Source organism: Emys orbicularis, chromosome 3 (assembly GCF_028017835.1).
Source record: "Emys orbicularis isolate rEmyOrb1 chromosome 3, rEmyOrb1.hap1, whole genome shotgun sequence".
In the NCBI taxonomy this organism is placed as follows: Eukaryota; Metazoa; Chordata; order Testudines; family Emydidae; genus Emys; species Emys orbicularis.
The window spans coordinates 76597216-76614774 of NC_088685.1; the positions used below are offsets into that span (position 1 = coordinate 76597216).

Here is a 17559-nt window from a genome sequence, read left to right on the forward strand (position 1 = left end):
AAATGATTTTGCATGTTTTGAGGGTTTGTTTGTTTGTTTGTTTGTTTTTTTAAAGAAAATGTATTTGCTGGATTTTGTTCTTTCACTACAGTAAGTCTTGTATTGCTGACATGTAGGCTACACACAAGCTTCTGTGAATTAGTTTTTACTAGAGAAAGTGAATGGATCGGATGAAGGCTTTTTGAATTTGTAGCACTTGGTAAAGAGAAGCATATTTTCATAATTAATGTTAGACAATACATCTGATTTTCCTTCACTTCAAATATTTAACATCATTGGCATTACTTGGCTATCAACAATCAGCAGCTGGGAAAAGCAACTCTAACAGATTCTCTGACCCCAGCAGTCTTTTCAGTTTATTTTAAAAATAATTCCAAGGAAGATGCTCTTCCATTACTGCACTAAAAGCTAGCTAATATGAACTTGATTTTAAGCAGTAGCTCTCTCGTGATCTTCATCTACTCATTCAGAAGATGGATGCTAAATATTGGAAATAAATACTTATGAGATCCTAAAGCAAAGCTAGATAAAACAAGAGTTAAAAACAAGGATTTTCCATATACCAAACAGTGGGTATATAGCTGCAATGCACTATATGAATCTCTTAAGCAACATTATATTCTGTACCTTATTTCATTCATTTGTATAATTACTCTGAGAGCTAGACATTCAATCAAAACTTCAGCTTGCGCCAGAGTTATCTTTGAGGAGCACAACACAAGAGGGCAGATCTAAGTATGCAATTTTATTTTGGAGTCAAAATGTTTCACTCATAATAACTCACACATAAAACACCTGAAACGACTTCAAGCCCAGGCAAAGCAAAAAGAGTGAGAAATGAAATTCATTTTTAATAACCAGAGCCACGCCTTGAAGTAGCATACTGACATTGAAATTAGCTATGGATAACTTACCTACACCCAGTGTTTCCAGAGCAATCTGCTAAACATTTATTAGAAACGATTTAGAAACAACACACCTTTTAGACATGCTCTGATTTCCAAAATATAAACTTGTTCAATCCCAGTGCTCTGAGGCATTTAGTCACTGAACTTTCTTTCTTGTAAGTTAATAAAAAAAACTGAGATTTGAATGACTACAATCAGTTAACTGCAGAAACACTAGGATTTTTTTTAAGCCACTGGCAAAGTTAATAAAAGAATAAGAACATTACCTTTCATACCCTCAGTTCTGCTGTGTGGCTTCATCATCATTTGTGTCTACAAACTACACACCTGCAGTCATACACCAGTTGGTTATTGTTATGTATTGCAGTAGCACATCTGATATCGTGGGCCCGTTGTGCTACGTGCACTATACAAACACACTGTAAAGGGCAGCCTTTGCCCCAAAGAGTTTACACTCTAAAAAGCATGACAGACCAAGGAAGGATTGCTATTTCCATTTTCCACATAGGTAACGGAGGCACAGAGAGGTATTAAAATGATTTCTTCAAGGTCACACAGGATGTTTGGCAGAGCTGGACGCTGACCCCACGTCTCCTGCATTCCAATCCTGTGCTTTAATCACAAGGTTAGCCCTTTCTCTCAAGTTCAAATAACTTTTAGGGCTTACATTCTGAAGGAAGTAACAAAGGCTCATACCAGAGACCTGCTTTTTTGCATACATGCAGAAATGTGTACATACAATGTGAGGGAGGGATAGTTCAGTGGTTTGCGCATTGGCCTGCTAAACTCAGGGTTGTGAGTTCAATCCTTGAGGGGGCCACTTAGGGCTCTGGGACAAAAATCTGTCTGGGGATTGGTCCTGCTTTGAGCAGGGGATTGGACTAGATGACCTCCTGAGGTCCCTTCCAATCTTGATATTCTATGAATTACTTGATCTGTATGCACCATTTTTTCCCCACACACCTTTTTTTAAAAAAAATAGTCAGAATTTGGCTTAAACCTCCAAAAAATACTGATATCCCAAAAACAAAATCGTACGTTACAATGTAAATCTCTCCACCATTTTTCCATATTCTGTTGGATCACACTAGTTTGTTTTGTTATCCTCTACCTCAGAGTTTTTCCTACTAGCACAGGGGGACCCAGGCAGAGAGTTCAATGTGGGTAGGTTAAGTCACAGGACCCAGATCAACCCACACACAAACTCAAAGGGAGCAAAAGTGATGACTCATGGCTAGCAAAACAGCACATGACTCCTTGAAAGCCACCCACCTCCCCTTCCTGCTCCTGTTGTGGCACACAATGAAGGTGGCTGCATAAGCATTTCATCTGTACAGGGCTGCAGACTCAGGCAGCAGTTCCTCCACCCTGCACTTCTCTGGTTCCATATTTTAGTACTGCTTTGTGTGGCAGCAGGCACTCTCAGCATAATGCAGCCTTCTAATGAGTGTGGGAAAGGAGGGGAGTATCAGAGCTATTAGGAAGAGAAGCAGGGGAGAGTAGGAGGGTGGGGGAGAGAATACACATACATACATACATACACACACACACACACACACACACACACACACACACACACAAACACATACGGACAGAGACAAAAAAAGAATGGACAGAACAAAGGAGGATGGTGACAATGGGATCAGTATATGGTCTAAGGTAAAATGGGAGCCAAAGTTTCTAATCTTGTGCATCGTCAAGTTGCCATGATGACAGCATTCTATTTTTACCCTGTCTCCTTAATAATATACAGGCCAAGATTCATCCCAGTTTAAGCTAGCTTTTTATGGTATAAACCAGGTTACCGGTCCCACAACAGACAAAAGTCTGCTGGGCAGGGGATGGCTGTGGTGGTGAAAGTCTCAATCCTCCATCCTATAAGGGCCCAGTGCTGCCTGAAAAACAGGTGGCACTAGCCTGGGAAGTGGTGTTGCCAATGGGAATATTGGCTGCCCTCCAGTCCAAAGCCATGCAAACGAAAACCTGTCTTGTGAGAGGTTAGTGGAAATTGTGATTCAAGTTTACACAGGTTATACGGCATCTACGAGTGACACCAAATAGTTGTGGCAACGGGACAACTGTACATATATGTGCAAGAGGTTACAGTGCCATACTAAACTAGCCTATGAAATTTGTGCACTGAGATTTTCTGTAACATTTCTGATTCCTGCCACCATACCAGAGCACTAGAAATTGGCACACACATTTTCAAATCATGTAAAATTATAAAGAATCATGTGGATTACATATTATTTTATTTGGTTGGTGATTATTCTCAAGTCTACCTTGGGAATCAGTAGCAACAGTCTCTTATTCTAAGCAAAGAATATTAGAATTCAGCATTTGTATTACGATAGGACAAGCACTGTTGTATCATAAACACACATCTCAGTTGTTACATGAGGCACAAAGTAAAACACAAAGATGAGATAATGAGAATACAATGCTGACCCTAAAGTGATGCATTTTGACCAAGGAGATGAAATTTTATCAAATAAAGAAATTTTAAAATATTTAAAATTCTTCTACTACATATGTCAGTGGAGGGCTTCTGCCACCAGAATGTGTTCCTTGTGCATGGACACCAGAGCACAAGTTCAGTAAGTTTTAGGCCTCTAACTCACCCTGTTCTTTATTTTAACAGCAGAGAATGGAATTCTGTCAGATCCTGTTTTAAAGACTATTTCCTCGTTAATTTTTTTTTTTTTTTTTTTTTAAATGATGCAGGGCACTTGGATGTGTTGAGCTGGTGGGCACCATTATGAATATAAATATGCATGCTGCATGGGATTTACTTTTTTATTATTATTATTATAGGAAAAAGGATATTTTGGCGGGGTTTAAACAGGTTGACAGTGTTGTGGGAAAAAAAGGGAAAAGGTTTGTGACCTGAAGAAGAGCTCTGTGAATCTCAAAAGCATGTCTCTTTCACCAACAGAAGCTGGTCCAATAGGAGATATTACCTCACCAACCTTGTCTCTCTAAAGTTTGTGTTAGGTATGGAATACCCCAAATAAATACAAGAAGACTTCATCAGCACATTTTTAATTTAACGTACTCTACTTTTTTTTTTTTAACCTATATTAATTACAGCCTCACAATCCCACCTCACAATCAATACCAAGTTCTTGTTCTGTGAGATGCACTCATGGACCAGGACCCCTTTGTGCTAGGTGCTGTACTAACAAGTATTCTGCTTGGGCATCCTAATCACCACTGATCAAAAATTAATTACTAACAAAAACATAGCCAATCCCCCTCCACACACACACTACTCATAATATTTAATATTCTTAAACCCAAAAAAAGATAGAAGAAGAAAATATTGAATTATGTGGAAGAGCCTGCCACTTTAATACTATCTTCCACAGATAGACAGGAAACTCTAGTGTTCCTATTACTTTTCTAGTGGACAGCACAATATGGAAAAGCCTGAAAAGCTTCAATTTAAAAAAAAAAAAGATTAGAGGCAGTAGTGCAAAAAAGGAGTATCTGCTTTCCAACTCCTATTTAAGAAAAAAAGAAAATGAGCACTCTTACAGGACCTTGTATACAAGGTTTAGCCTAGAGGAAATTTCCATAGCTATGATACAAACCCTTGAAAATAAAGGTTTATAATGGAAATGCTGACAGCCCCTTACCACAGCAGCATGAATGGCTATAATTAAAGCACAACTTTTGGCTACACCCCACTCTGCAAATGAAAGATTGCCAGTTTTACAATAACCTCAAATAAAAGTAATTGGGAAACCAGAAATGTGATTCCAGAAATGCAATGAGATAAGTTAAAGGGGATTGCTAAATCTATTTGACATTCTAAGCTTTAAATAGTGAGGCATTTGCTTAACATAACCAAGTCACTATTTTCATAATGCTACTTAATCAGCAATAAAGAATGCTCCTGTGAGCCATCATCTTGGGTTAGCAGAAAGTGGCATATGAAGTTATTATTTCCTAACAGCCTAGAGGGAGCCGCTTCTCTCTTTAATCAGTGATCTCACTTCCTTCCTACCTGTAAATTCTCTGTCATACAGTTATAAAACTATTACACAGTACAGTGTACAGAAAAAATACATTTATGCAAGGTCTACTATCTTATTCCCACCTGGATTTTAAAACAGGAGCGATTGCTATGGTGAGTCATTTCATTCTTTTCAAAGTCAGAGATGCAGCCAAGAATGAGTATCATCAATCTGGTTAACCTCTGCTTGGCACACAGATGCAAAGAAATATAGTGGTATAGTATTCAGACTGGGCTAAGTAATTACCATTTAGTTTTTAATGTTATTTTCCTTCCATGAATGGAAGGGTGTTAATCTACCTTATTTATTTTTAGGGCACCCATTAGCATAGGAGAGAAGCTCCATCAATATTTTACATTTCTCTTGCACCTTCCACCTGAGGATATCAAAATGATTTGCAAACATTAAAGTAGCTAAGTAGGTATCATCAACCCCATTTTACATATGGAGAAACTGAAGCACAGGAGGACTGGGGGCAAGACACTGATACCCTTTCTTATGTTGAGAAGTACCTTATTCCTCAAGTACTCCAATGATTTCCATAAGATTGCCTGAAGAATGACCGTTCCACACCTTAAGCATGGAGGCAGTTGTCTGGCTTGCCAGGGGAAGGGCTATACCTCTTTAAGAGGTAGAGGACGCATCTCCCCAAGTGACCTGACTAGAAGGGTGGGGAGAGTAGGTATGGGGGTAAGCCATGAGGGAAAAGCCCTCTCTCATATCCAGACCAAGTGGAGCAGCACCCACCCTCCCAGCCTTGGAAATGGCCTGGTGAAAGACCAAGTTTGGTCAGGATCCGCTGGGGGCACTGCACTAGCCACTCCTTTCTCGGGGACTGGGAAGGATTTTCTCCCATTGCCAGACTGGCCAAGGCAAAGTGGGAGTAAGAGGTTCACCTTCCTCACAGAGGGTAGTTTTCTCTTTTGGTTAATATACACAATATTTTTGAAGTCTCTAATGTATTCCAATATATAAACTCAGTTGAACAGAAATGAGAAAACCTTTCTAATAAATCAGCTGCACTTTATCTTTTTTCAAAGGCTGCCTGAAAAGCAGTTGACTTTGGATTTATAAGCTATTGACAGCTGCAGGCAAACTATCTAGACAGTAACAAAGTACCCCAGCTAAACAGAGATCTTACATGCAGGTCAATTTTTTCTCACTATTCATAATGTGCATTTCTCACTGCCCCTCCTCCACAAATCTCAACCTCAAAGGTCTCATGTAGTGGCAGATCAATAACTGTCTTATTATGGCTTGCAGTGGAATTATGGGGGAAATGTTTTTTCAGCCCTTCTAAAGCAGTTTTGGCTTTAAACTGCAGGACTACCTCCAAAGTGAATTAGTAGACATAAATGTTTATTGCAGGAAGGGCAATTTGGATGTTGGAAACTACACCAATAAATCAAAGCAAAATTGATTGTTTAGTGATAAAATAGGATTTCCTTCTTTCCATCAGACACTTCTTGCCTCCATTTTCTGTGTTTTATTTCTAACTAGGTACTTACCTGGTGCACTGTTGCATGAATGCGTAGGTGAAAAAATATGACCGGAAAATTAGAGCAGAGTGTGCAATATATAATTAAATGTTACTAATTGAATACTGATTACAATTTTAAAAGAGGCCAAAACCCAGAGAACTTCAGTTTTGCTCACAATGCTGTCCAAGAAAATGGAAAATAAATAATTTGGCCTACAGTGGCATCAATTCATAGCAAAGAGAGATATCTGGGATCTCGCACCTCAGGATTGAAACAGCAGAGAAAGATTTTCTAAACAGAGAGATTTGTGGATTGAAATTCAGAATTTAATATGTAATTCACAATCCTGCAGAGCCACCTCTTCAGTTTTGTTCTGTTTTACAGAGAAGTGAATACATTATAGACTCATAGACTTTAAGGCCAGCAGGGACCATCACAATCATCTAGTATGACCTCTTGCACATTGCAGGCCACAGAACCTCACCCACCCAGTCTTGTAATAGACCCCTAACCTCTGGCTGAGTTACCGAAGTCCTCAAATCATGATTTAAAACCTTCAAGTTCCAGAGAATCCACCATTAACACTAATTTAAACCGTCAAGTGACCTGTGCCCCATGCTGTAGAGGAAGGTGAAAACTGCCCAGGGGTCTATGCCAATCTGACCCGGGGGAAAATTCCTTCCCAACCCCAAATATGGTGATCAGTTAGACCCTGAGCATGTGGGCAAGACCCACCAGCCAAACATGTGGGAAAGAATTTTCTGTATTGTCAGGAGCCCTCCCCAACTAGTGTCCCATCACCAGCCATTGGAGATATTTGCTATTTAGCAGTTGCAGATCGGCCAAATGCCACTGCAGGCAGACTCATCGTACCATCCCCTCCATAAACTTATCTAGCTCAGTCTTGAAACCAGTTAGGTTTTGTGCTCCCACTGCTCCCCTTGGAAGGCTGTTCCACAATTTCACTCCTCTGATAGTTAGAAACCATCATCTGAATTTCAAGCCTAAATTTGTTGATGGCCCATTTATATCCATTTGTTCTTGTGTTGACATTGGTGCTTAACTTAAATAATTTCTCTCCCTCCCTGGTATTTATCCCTCTGATGTATTTATAGAGAGCAATCATCTTTGGTCACATTTTCCACCTCCCCTCTGCCAGGTCAGGATTGTTCCCCACAGCTGAGGAGATTCTGGTTTTCAGTTTGTCTGCTTTGCTGTTTGATGGCTTTGGAAAGCTCCCAGTGCTCCCAGGAGGGATGGATTAGTAGGGATAACTGCAGGTTATGCTAAACAAGCCAAGCTCTTTGAATCTCCTCTCATAAAGTAGGTTTTCCATTCCTTGGATCATCCTAGTAGCCCTTCTCAGCACCTGTAACAGTTTAAATTCATCTTTCTTAAACATGGGAGACCAGAATTGCACAAAGTATTCCAGATGAGGTCTCACCAGTGCCTTGTATAATGGTACTAACACTTCCCTGTCTCTACTGGAAATACCTCTCCTGATGCATCCTATGACTGCATTAGCCTTTTTCACAGCCGCATCACATTGGTGGCTCATAGTCATCCTGTTATCAACAAATACACCCAGGTCTTTCTCTTCCTTTGTCACTTCCAACTCATATGTTCCCAGCTTATAGCAAAAAATCTTGTTGTTAGGCCCTAAATGCATGACCTTGCATTTTGCAATATTAAATTTCATACCTTTCCTACTACTCCAGTTTACAAGATCATCCAGATCATCTTGTATGATATTCCGGTCCTCCTCTGTATCGGCAATATGACCAAACTTTGTGTCATCCACAAATTTTATTAACATACTCCCAACTTTTTGTGCCAATGTTGGTAATAAAAATGTTAAATAAGATTGATCCCAAGATCGATCCCTGAGGAACTCCATTAGTAACCTCCCTCCAGCCTGACAGTTCACCTCTCAGTATGACCCGGTGTAGTCTCCCCTTTAACCAGTTCCTTATCTACCTTTCAATTCTCATAGTAATCCCCATCTTCTCCAATTTAACTAATAATTTCCCATGTCGAACCGTATCAAATGCCTTACTGAAATCCAAGTAGATTAGATCTGCTGCGTTTCCTTTCTCTAAAAAAAAAAAAAAAAAAATCAGTTGTCTTCTCAAAGAAGGAGATCAAGCTGGTCTGGCACCATCTACCTGTTGTAAAACCATGTTGTATTTTACCTCAATTATTGCTCACCTCTATGTCCTTAACTACTTTCTCTTTCAAAATTTATTCCAAGACTTTGCATACAGTTGAGGTGAAACTAACATGCCCATAGTTTCCGGGATCCCTTTTTTCCCCTTCCTTAAAAATAGGAACTATATTAGCAATTCTCCAGTCACAGGGTGCAACCTCCGAATTTACAGATTCATTAAAAATCCTTGCTATTAAGCTTGCAATTTCATGTGTCAGTTCCTTTAATATTCTTGGATGGAGATTATCTGGACCTCCCAATTTAGTCCCATTAAGCTGTTTGAGTTTGACTTTCACCTCAGATGTGGTCATTTTTACCTCCATATCCTCATTCCCATTAGCCACCCTGCCACTACCTCTAAGCTCATTAGCCTGATTAAAAATGGAGGCAAAGTATTTGTTTAGGTGTTAGGCCATGCCTAGATTATCTTTAAACTCTACCCCACCCTCAGTGGTTAGTGGTCCCACTTCTTCTTTCCTTGTTTTCTTTTTTGTTTATCTGACTATAGAACCTTTCCCTATAGAAATTCCCTTTGCAAGGTCCAACTCTGCTTGACTTTTGGCAGTTCTCACTTAATCCTTACACCTTCTCACCTCCAAGAGGTAGTTTTCCTTGCTGATCTATCCCATCTTCCATTCCTTGTAGGCCTTCTGCTTTCTCTTAATCACCTGGTTGAGATGCTTGCTCATCCAGGTTGGTCTGCAACCCTTCTCTATGAATTTTTTCCCCTGGCTTGGGATGCAACCTTCAGATAGTTTCTGCAACTTTGACTTAAATTCCAAGCATCCTCCATATTCAGATCCTTGAGTTTTTTGGCCCAGTCCACTTCCCTAACTAATTCCCTTAATTTTTTTAAGTTAGTCCTTTAGAAATCAAGAACCCTAGTTGCAGATCTATTTTTGATTATCCTTCTATTTAGTTTAAACTGAATTAGCTTATGATCACTCGAACCAAGGTTGTCCCCTACAACCAGTTCTTCTATGAGGTCCTCATTACTCACCAATACCAAATTTAAAATGGCTTCACCTCTTATTGGTTCAACGACTACAATTTAGTGACAAAAACAAAGCAAGATACCAGTCTGTGTTCATGATTTATCTGAATAACTTACCTGAGCCTGGACAGAACAACCTGCAGGAAGTTTAGGACCATGTTGAGTTCAGTTCCTCGACAAGCCGGGAGCAGCATACTAAATCCATCATTCAACAACTTTTCCTGGGAAAGGTTCAAGTAGCAGCTGGTCTCAAACACTTCTTGAACACCATCAATGTAAGTGGAGAGTGGTGTCCAGAGATTTTGTTTGTGTGTGTGATCATTCTTGGTTACCAAAAACTCCTTTGCCTTTTCACAGAAAGCATGTGAAAGTTTCTCAGCTAGAACGCTGATGTCCATGTTCTTCTCAATATACATCAAAAGGAAGGCAAAGTAGCCTCTCCAAATGAGAGTTCTCTGAGACGTGCTGGTGGAGGTTGGGCTAAGAAAATCCAGGAGATCCAACACCCGACTTGCAATGTCCTCTGTCTCTGCAACAGCCGCTAACACAAGGAAAAGATTAAAGAAGTTCTGCAGCCCCACCTCTGTCAGCTCTCGCATTCTTTTCTGATGGAACTTGGAATAAATTCTACATAATAAAAAAAACAATACAAAAAAGTTTAAATTATGTTAAAGCATATTTCTTTCCATCTCCTTGAAGAGCTGTACTAGTCCCATTTTATACCTTTACTCTAGCTCCACACACTTACTTTAAGCAATTCTTCTCTATTTTTAAATTTCTCTTCTCTCCCCCATCCTTTTAACTTGTTTTAACCTGGAACAAGCTAATTCCTTCCCTTCTTTTTCCCAATCCAGGGTGCATGCCAAGGGATTTCCAACCCACGGTGAAACCTAACCTTTCTCCCCATGTCAACTACTGTTGATGCAAGCGCCTCACCTCTAGCAGAAAGATTAGATTAGCCAGTACTACTGGAACAAAGCTTTGGCTCAGATGGTTTCCTTCATACCTTTCCCCCTTTCAGAACTGAACACATCACCATCAACTTAAGCTGGTACAGAACCAGCAACCTGCATATTAAGTGGGGCTCTCAGTTGCAGCATGTGTTACTAGTGCTCCAGGTTCCGCAATGGATGCTCACTGGTTTTCAGGTGGAGTTTAAGAAGTCTGTTTTGACTTATAAAGCTCACAATGGCTTGAGAACACCGTACATGAAAAAATACCTCTTCTCCTATGCTATACTGCCACAGCTGTGATAAGACCTTTGTGCTTCATCCCCCTTGTGATAAAAGGGGTGGGAGGGGGGTTCGGGGGCTGTTGACACAGCATTCCCTATTGACCACCCTTTTTCTTCAGAATGCTCGCCCCCTTTCCCCAAAAATCTGGAATGGCCCAAACACACTCATTTGTGTAAACTGCAACGCCCTTCCTGTTTGAGAGGACACTGACAGAGGGCGGAGGCACTTGAGAGTGCAATTTCTATTTAGTGGGAAAGTGTGATGGGGGGCTTTAAACTGCATTGGTCATATAACTGGTGGTCAAGTGATATGTGGCAAGGTAGCAAGAAGAAGTGCTGCTACTTTGCATATCCCAAGCTTTCACATAGGTGCCCTTTAACGTGGAGACTGTTAGACTGAACTCTAAAGAAATTTTACCATATTTTTAATATTTTTCTTAAGATATGAGGGAACAAAGGACTCAGCATGGTTTGTCCAAATTTTTACTGTTTGGGGTTAAAAAATATGGTATACTCTTCACCCTCCATTTACGACCAGTTCTACACATAATAGTTAACTTCCATAAACACTAATTTCCTCCTATCCTTTCACCTGGAAAAATAGTTAGAAATGGTGTTGAGGTTTTAAAATCTAGCCACCAAAAATTATAGCAAATCCCATTAATGTTGTTTAGTAGTAAATTACTACTGACAGGCATTTATGTTTTTCCATGCACCAATTAATGCTTGGTTAGCTGCCGAAAACAGAGTTCATCCCAAAATCATAGCTGTAGGCTGTTAAAATTTTGTTACTTGTATAATTGACTTATTCAAGGTAGAAATGATGAATGCTGGTTGAGCAGACTTGCACATGATATTGATTATCTATTATTATTCCCCCTCTTAAATTAAGGAATTAAAAAGCAAGTTAAAATAAGAGAAATATTAAGTATAGTTTCTTTTCAATAAAGCAAACTGGTTAATTAAAATTGCTAAATAAAACAAGACACTGATTCAGCAAACTTGGTCGTGGGAGCATTTTTTAAAACCCCTAAACTTTTTTGAATATAACAAGAGAAACACAGAAATGTGATATGTATAACTTTTACCTTGTTTATCACAATACACTTTCCTTTCTGGTAATAAATGTATTGTACTCCAATAAAATCTTAATAAAGATATTGCAAAAACACCCAGAACTTAATCTAATAGTTTGCTACATCCAATAACAATACTAATCAATTTATTTGTGGTCTGAAGTGAAAATCTACTTGTTTACAGGTTAAACCATTGTAAATGCAAGTCATTTGAAAAGTTATAGCACATTCACTGATCAGCAGAAGCAGAAGTTGTTATTCTTCTTAAAATACAAGATTGCAAGTTCATCACACATGTATATTAAATTAGAAAAACTAATGTTTCAGTTAACTATTTTTCATATGTCTTTGTACACAGCCTAATTATTCCTTTATGGTTATTGCCATATTTCAAAACTCACGAAGTAACAAAACTAAAACCTCACAAAAAAGGAAAAACTTAAAAAGTGGAAAAGTTGAAATGGCTATGAAAAGAAAGAAAGAAAGAAAGAAAAGGATATTATTGGAACTACTGGTATATGGCACCTGCCAAGTTAAAAGATTACCATACCTTCCTTTAATTTGTTTCCAAGGATGGGTTACATTGCTCTCCATTACTTCTTTCATCATTTGTGCCAAAATACAGAGAAAAATTAGGTAACTGTTGCTGGACTTATACAGGTCAGGGCTCTGCTGGTCAGAACAGCAGTTTTTCACCAATTCAAGCATAGACAAAGGAGTTTTACTAACACTTGCTAGACCCTTCAGACCAAGCCACGGAATGGTGAAGGAACTATTCTGGAAGACAAATAAAGTAAAAGCAGGAAAGAACGTTAAGTGCTAAATAACTATGTAAATTCCTTCATACAAAAAACAAAAGGTCATCTTCATATCACTACTGCCACCCAGAACAAAATGCACTGTCACTGTGTACAGAACTTCTTTAGGAAATCTCACTTTTCTCAGCCCTGAGCACAAATGATAATGGAGGTTAACGCATCCCCAAACTTCCCCCATGACATGTGCAATATCTAGAAATTGAGATGTTCAAGAATATTTTTTTGTTACATGGTAGCAATTTATGGGACATTTCAACCCATGTTGAGCTAAAACGGATTAGAACTTTTTCACAAATGTGACTGCTATTTCAAGTGGTTCAGAGCATAAAGTAATTTCTCAGATAGAGGGGGGCACACTTGTAACTCTCGTTTTTCACATATGCATTTACTAACCAGATTCTTGCTGTAATACTCCCAGAGTATGGTGACAGTCGGTAGATTCAAGTCCCAGAAGCTACACAGAGTCAAACAGCACTGAAGATGCATTCGTATCTGTTCCTCTAATACAGCAGCCTTATAAAAAAAAAAATAAAAAAAAAATAAAAAAAAGATTTTGTTAATAAAAAAAACCCATGTAGATTACAAATAACTTCAAGACTTCCAGACTGCTGACAACCTTCTTGTATAAATATTATTTCTAGTTATATACTCTTGAGTAAAAGTATCCACTATTATGAGCAGTGAGCTAGAAAATAATATCTGACAAATACAGGCATTGGCAGAGAGACAAGGCGAGTGAGGTAATATCCTTTATTAGACTAGCTTCTGTTGGTGAAAGAGACGCTTTTGAGCTTACACAGAACTCCTCTTCAGGTCTGGGAATGTACTCAGAGTATTACAGCTAAAAACAAGGTGGAACAGATTGTTTAGCATAAGTAGTTAACACATATTTCAAGGGGCCATTCAAGGTGAAATGGCCCATTAACACCCCTCCAGTCACAAAGAGGAAAGGAAGGGAGAGAGAAAAAAGGGAGCCAGATGGGGGGAGGGGGAGAGGGCCAGAATGATGTTAGTGGGTTACAGATTGTTGTAATAAGCCATAAATCCAGCATCTCTATTCAGTCCAAGATTTTTAGTGTCTAGTAAAGTTATGAATTTAAGCTCCCAGGCTTCTCTTTTGAAGGTGTTGTGCAGATTTCCTTTGAGAATGAGAACTGAGGTCAGATGTAGAATTGTTGTTTTGTGAAAAAAGTGTTCACCCACAGGTGATATGATATTTTTGTCTTTTCTCGTTTTTCTATGAGAGTTCATTCAAGATAATAGTGATTGTGTCTGTCTTCACTCACATAGTTGTTAACGGGGCATTCAGTGCACTGGATGAGGTGCACACAACATTTTGTGATAGGCATGTATAGGATCCATGGATCTTGAAAGGTGTGCTGTGGAGGGTGTTGATCACTGTAGCACTGCAGATATGTCTGCAGTTTTTGCATCTGTTGCTCTGGCAGGGTCTGGTGTCACATTGACGAGTGTGTCGGTCTGTGGGGAGCTTGCTTCTGATGATGAGCTTGGAGAGGCTGGGGTGGTTCTTTGAAGGCCAGAAGAGGGGCTTCAGGAAAGATTTCTTTCAGGGTGGGGTTCCCATCGAGTATGGGTTGTAGTTGTTTGAGAATATTCCCATATGAGTTCCAGTGGGGGGTGGGAGGTAACCGCTAAGGATGTGCGGTCGAAGGGGATTTTATTTCTGTAATGAAGCAGGTTCTCTCAGGGTATTTGGGTAGCCCACTCCATGACACAATCCACTTTTCTGGTGGAGTGTCCTTGTTTGAAGAAGGCGGTTTTAAGTGTGTTAAGGTGTATATCCCCAACTTTCTCCTCAGAGCATATTCTGTGGTAGTTAAGGCCTGCTCTACACTAGAAAATTAGGTCAGTTTAACTAAGTGGGTCAGGGGTGTGAAAAATCCACACCCCTGAGCAGTGTAGTTAAACCAACCTAAGCCCCTGTGTAGACAGTGCTAGGTCGACGGAAAAAGTCTTCTGTTGACCTAGCAACCCCCTCTCAGGGAGGTGGATTCCCTATGCCGACAAGAGAATACCTCCCATTGGCGTCGGTAGTGCCTACACCAAAGCCCTACGGTGGTGCAGCTGTGCTGCTGAAGCATTTTAAGTTTAGGCAAGCTCTCCATGCCTAGGTGTAGCTAACAGATTTCTTGGTGATTACTGGATCTATGAAGGTAGATGTAGTGATCCGTGGCTTCTTGTATATAGTTGTCTGTAGTGTTTCACTGTTTAAGCTGACCGCAATGTCGAGGAAGGTGATGCAATACTGGCATTGTCACCCAGTAATACTCTACAAGTAAGCAGTTAGCTGTTAAACTACAATCGTAGGTTATGGTGCACATTCTTAGTTGTATTTAGATACAGTAAACTCACATATAGCAAAACCAGGTTTATAGGGCCATACGCTTAGCGTGGTGCAGAAACCTCAAAAGATGGTACATGGGGCAGGGACTACAAGGAATGTGAGAGGCACAGTAGCATCCTCCAATAGCACATGCCCAAGTTATGCATAGCTTACTGTGGCGAGGCACCTCCTTCGTCTCGCCAGACTTAGCACTTCCCCCTCTGGTGGTGGCGGGCCTGGGGTAAATCAGCCCCACTCTGAGCAGTGTTTGCCTTCCTCCTTCTGTGTTTCTTTGGCCGTATTTTCAGGGTAGGCCTCGGGTTCGGCCGAAGGGGTGATCCTCCACCAAACAAAAAGGAAACAGTCTCTCAAACTCAAAACCAAAGGGGGATACCTTTCCCTGCCTCCTCACTGGGGCAGGGTGTTGTCCTGTTGTTTTCCCCAGAGTGTCAGTCCTTCCCCTAGCATGCACTCAGGTTTGGATGTTTCCCTTATGGGAAGAAGCACAACTCTCATCCTAGAGAAGCTTATTTCCCTGCTGCCACTAGCCTGGCAGCAGCTTGGCTTGTCTCTCTCTCTCCTTTTCTCTCTCCACAGGAAAGGTTTTTAAAGGCCTCAGGCAGCCCTTAGTTGGATTCAGGGGTCCCTAATTGACCTGAGGTAACCCCTTCTCAGCTTGTAGAAAAAGAGCCTTTAACATTCTACGGCTAACATATTGGCCTTCCTGGACCCTCTTACAGCCATCAGGCCTGACCTTGCCCCATTGAGCTTCCATTGAATAATGTGACAAAGTGATGGGTGGCCTAGCTACTGCTGATGAGAAGCAGCCAGGGAACAGCTAATCTAAAAGTAGCAAAGGGGTAGCCGTGTTAGTCTGAATCTGTAAAAAGCAACAGAGGGTCCTGTGGCACCTTTAAGACTAACAGAAGTATTGGGAGCATAAGCTTTCGTGGGTAAGAACCTCACTTCTTCAGATGCAAGTAATGGAAATCTCCAGAGGCAGGTATAAATCAGTATGGAGATAACGAGGTTAGTTCAATCAGGGAGTGTGAGGTGCTCTGCTAGCAGTAGAGGTGTGAACACCAAGGGAGGAGAAACTGCTTCTGTAGTTGGATAGCCATTCACAGTCTTTGTTTAATCCTGATCTGATGGTGTCAAATTTGCAAATGAACTGGAGCTCAGCAGTTTCTCTTTGGAGTCTGGTCCTGAAGTTTTTTTGCTGTAAGATGGCTACCTTAACATCTGCTATTGTGTGGCCAGGGAGGTTGAAGTGTTCTCCTACAGGTTTTTGTATATTGCCATTCCTGATATCTGACTTGTGTCCATTTATCCTCTTGCGTAGTGACTGTCCAGTTTGGCCAATGTACATAGCAGAGGGGCATTGCTGGCACATGATGGCATATATAACATTGGTGGACGTGCAGGTGAATGAGCCGGTGATGTTGTAGCTGATCTGGTTAGGTCCTGTGATAGTGCTGCTGGTGTAGATATGTGGGCAGAGTTGGCATCGAGGTTTGTTGCATGGGTTGGTTCCTGAGTTAGAGTTGTTATGGTGCGGTGCATGGTTGCTGGTGAGAATATGCTTAAGGTTGGCGGGTTGTCTGTGGGCGAGGACTGGCCTGCCTCCCAAGGTCTGTGAAAGTGAGGGATCATTGTCCAGGATGGGTTGTAGATCACTGATGATGCGTTGGAGAGGTTTAAGTAGGTGATGGCCAGTGGAGTTCTGTTGGTTTCTTTTTTGGGCCTGTCTTGTAGCAGGAGGCTTCTGGATACACGTCTGGCTCTGTTGATTTGTTCCTTTATTTCCTTGTGTGGGTATCGTAGTTTTGAGAATGCTTGGTGAAGATCTTGTAGGTGTTGGTCTCTGTCTGAGGGGTTGGAGCAGATGCGGTTGTACCTCAGTGCTTGGCTGTAGACGATGGATCGTGTGGTGTGTCCGGGGTGGAAGCTGGAGGCATGAAGGTAGGCATAGCGGTCGGTGGGTTTTCGGTATAGGGTGGTGTTAACGTGGCCATTGCTTATTTGTACTGTGGTGTCCAGGAAGTGGACCTCCCGTGTAGATTGGTCCAGGCTGAGGTTGATGGTGGGGTGGAAGCTGTTGAAATCATGGTGGAATTCTTCCAGGGTCTCCTTCCCATGGGTCCAGATGATGAAGATGTCATCAATGTAGCGTAGGTAGAGAAGGGGCGTGAGTGGACGAAAGCTGAGGAAGCGTTGTTCCAGGTCAGCCATAAAGATGTTGGCATATTGTGGGGCCATGCGAGTGCCCATAGCGGTGCCACTGGTCTGGAGGTATATATTGTCACCGAATTTGAAATAATTGTGCGTGAGGATAAAGTCACAGAGCTCAGCAATAAGTTGTGCTGTGTCATCATCAGGGATACTGTTCCTGACCGCTTGTATTCCATCTGTGTGTGGGATGTTTGTGTAGAGAGCCTCTACATCCATGGTGGCAAGGATGGTGTTTTCTGGGAGG

General features: G+C 40.9%; 1 protein-coding gene across 1 annotated transcript in view; it reads right to left on the minus strand.

Annotated features, from left to right (window-relative positions):
- The window catches only part of MMS22L (MMS22 like, DNA repair protein), a 144313-nt gene that overhangs the window by 70926 nt on the left and 55828 nt on the right, over positions 1-17559 (minus strand). Inside the window, exons 12-14 of the mRNA XM_065401695.1 lie at positions 13133-13252; positions 12472-12698; positions 9729-10238 (exon numbers count right to left, since the gene is read on the minus strand). Of these exons, the coding sequence (XP_065257767.1) occupies positions 9729-10238; positions 12472-12698; positions 13133-13252 (857 nt within the window). The remainder of the gene's footprint in view (positions 1-9728; positions 10239-12471; positions 12699-13132; positions 13253-17559) is intronic.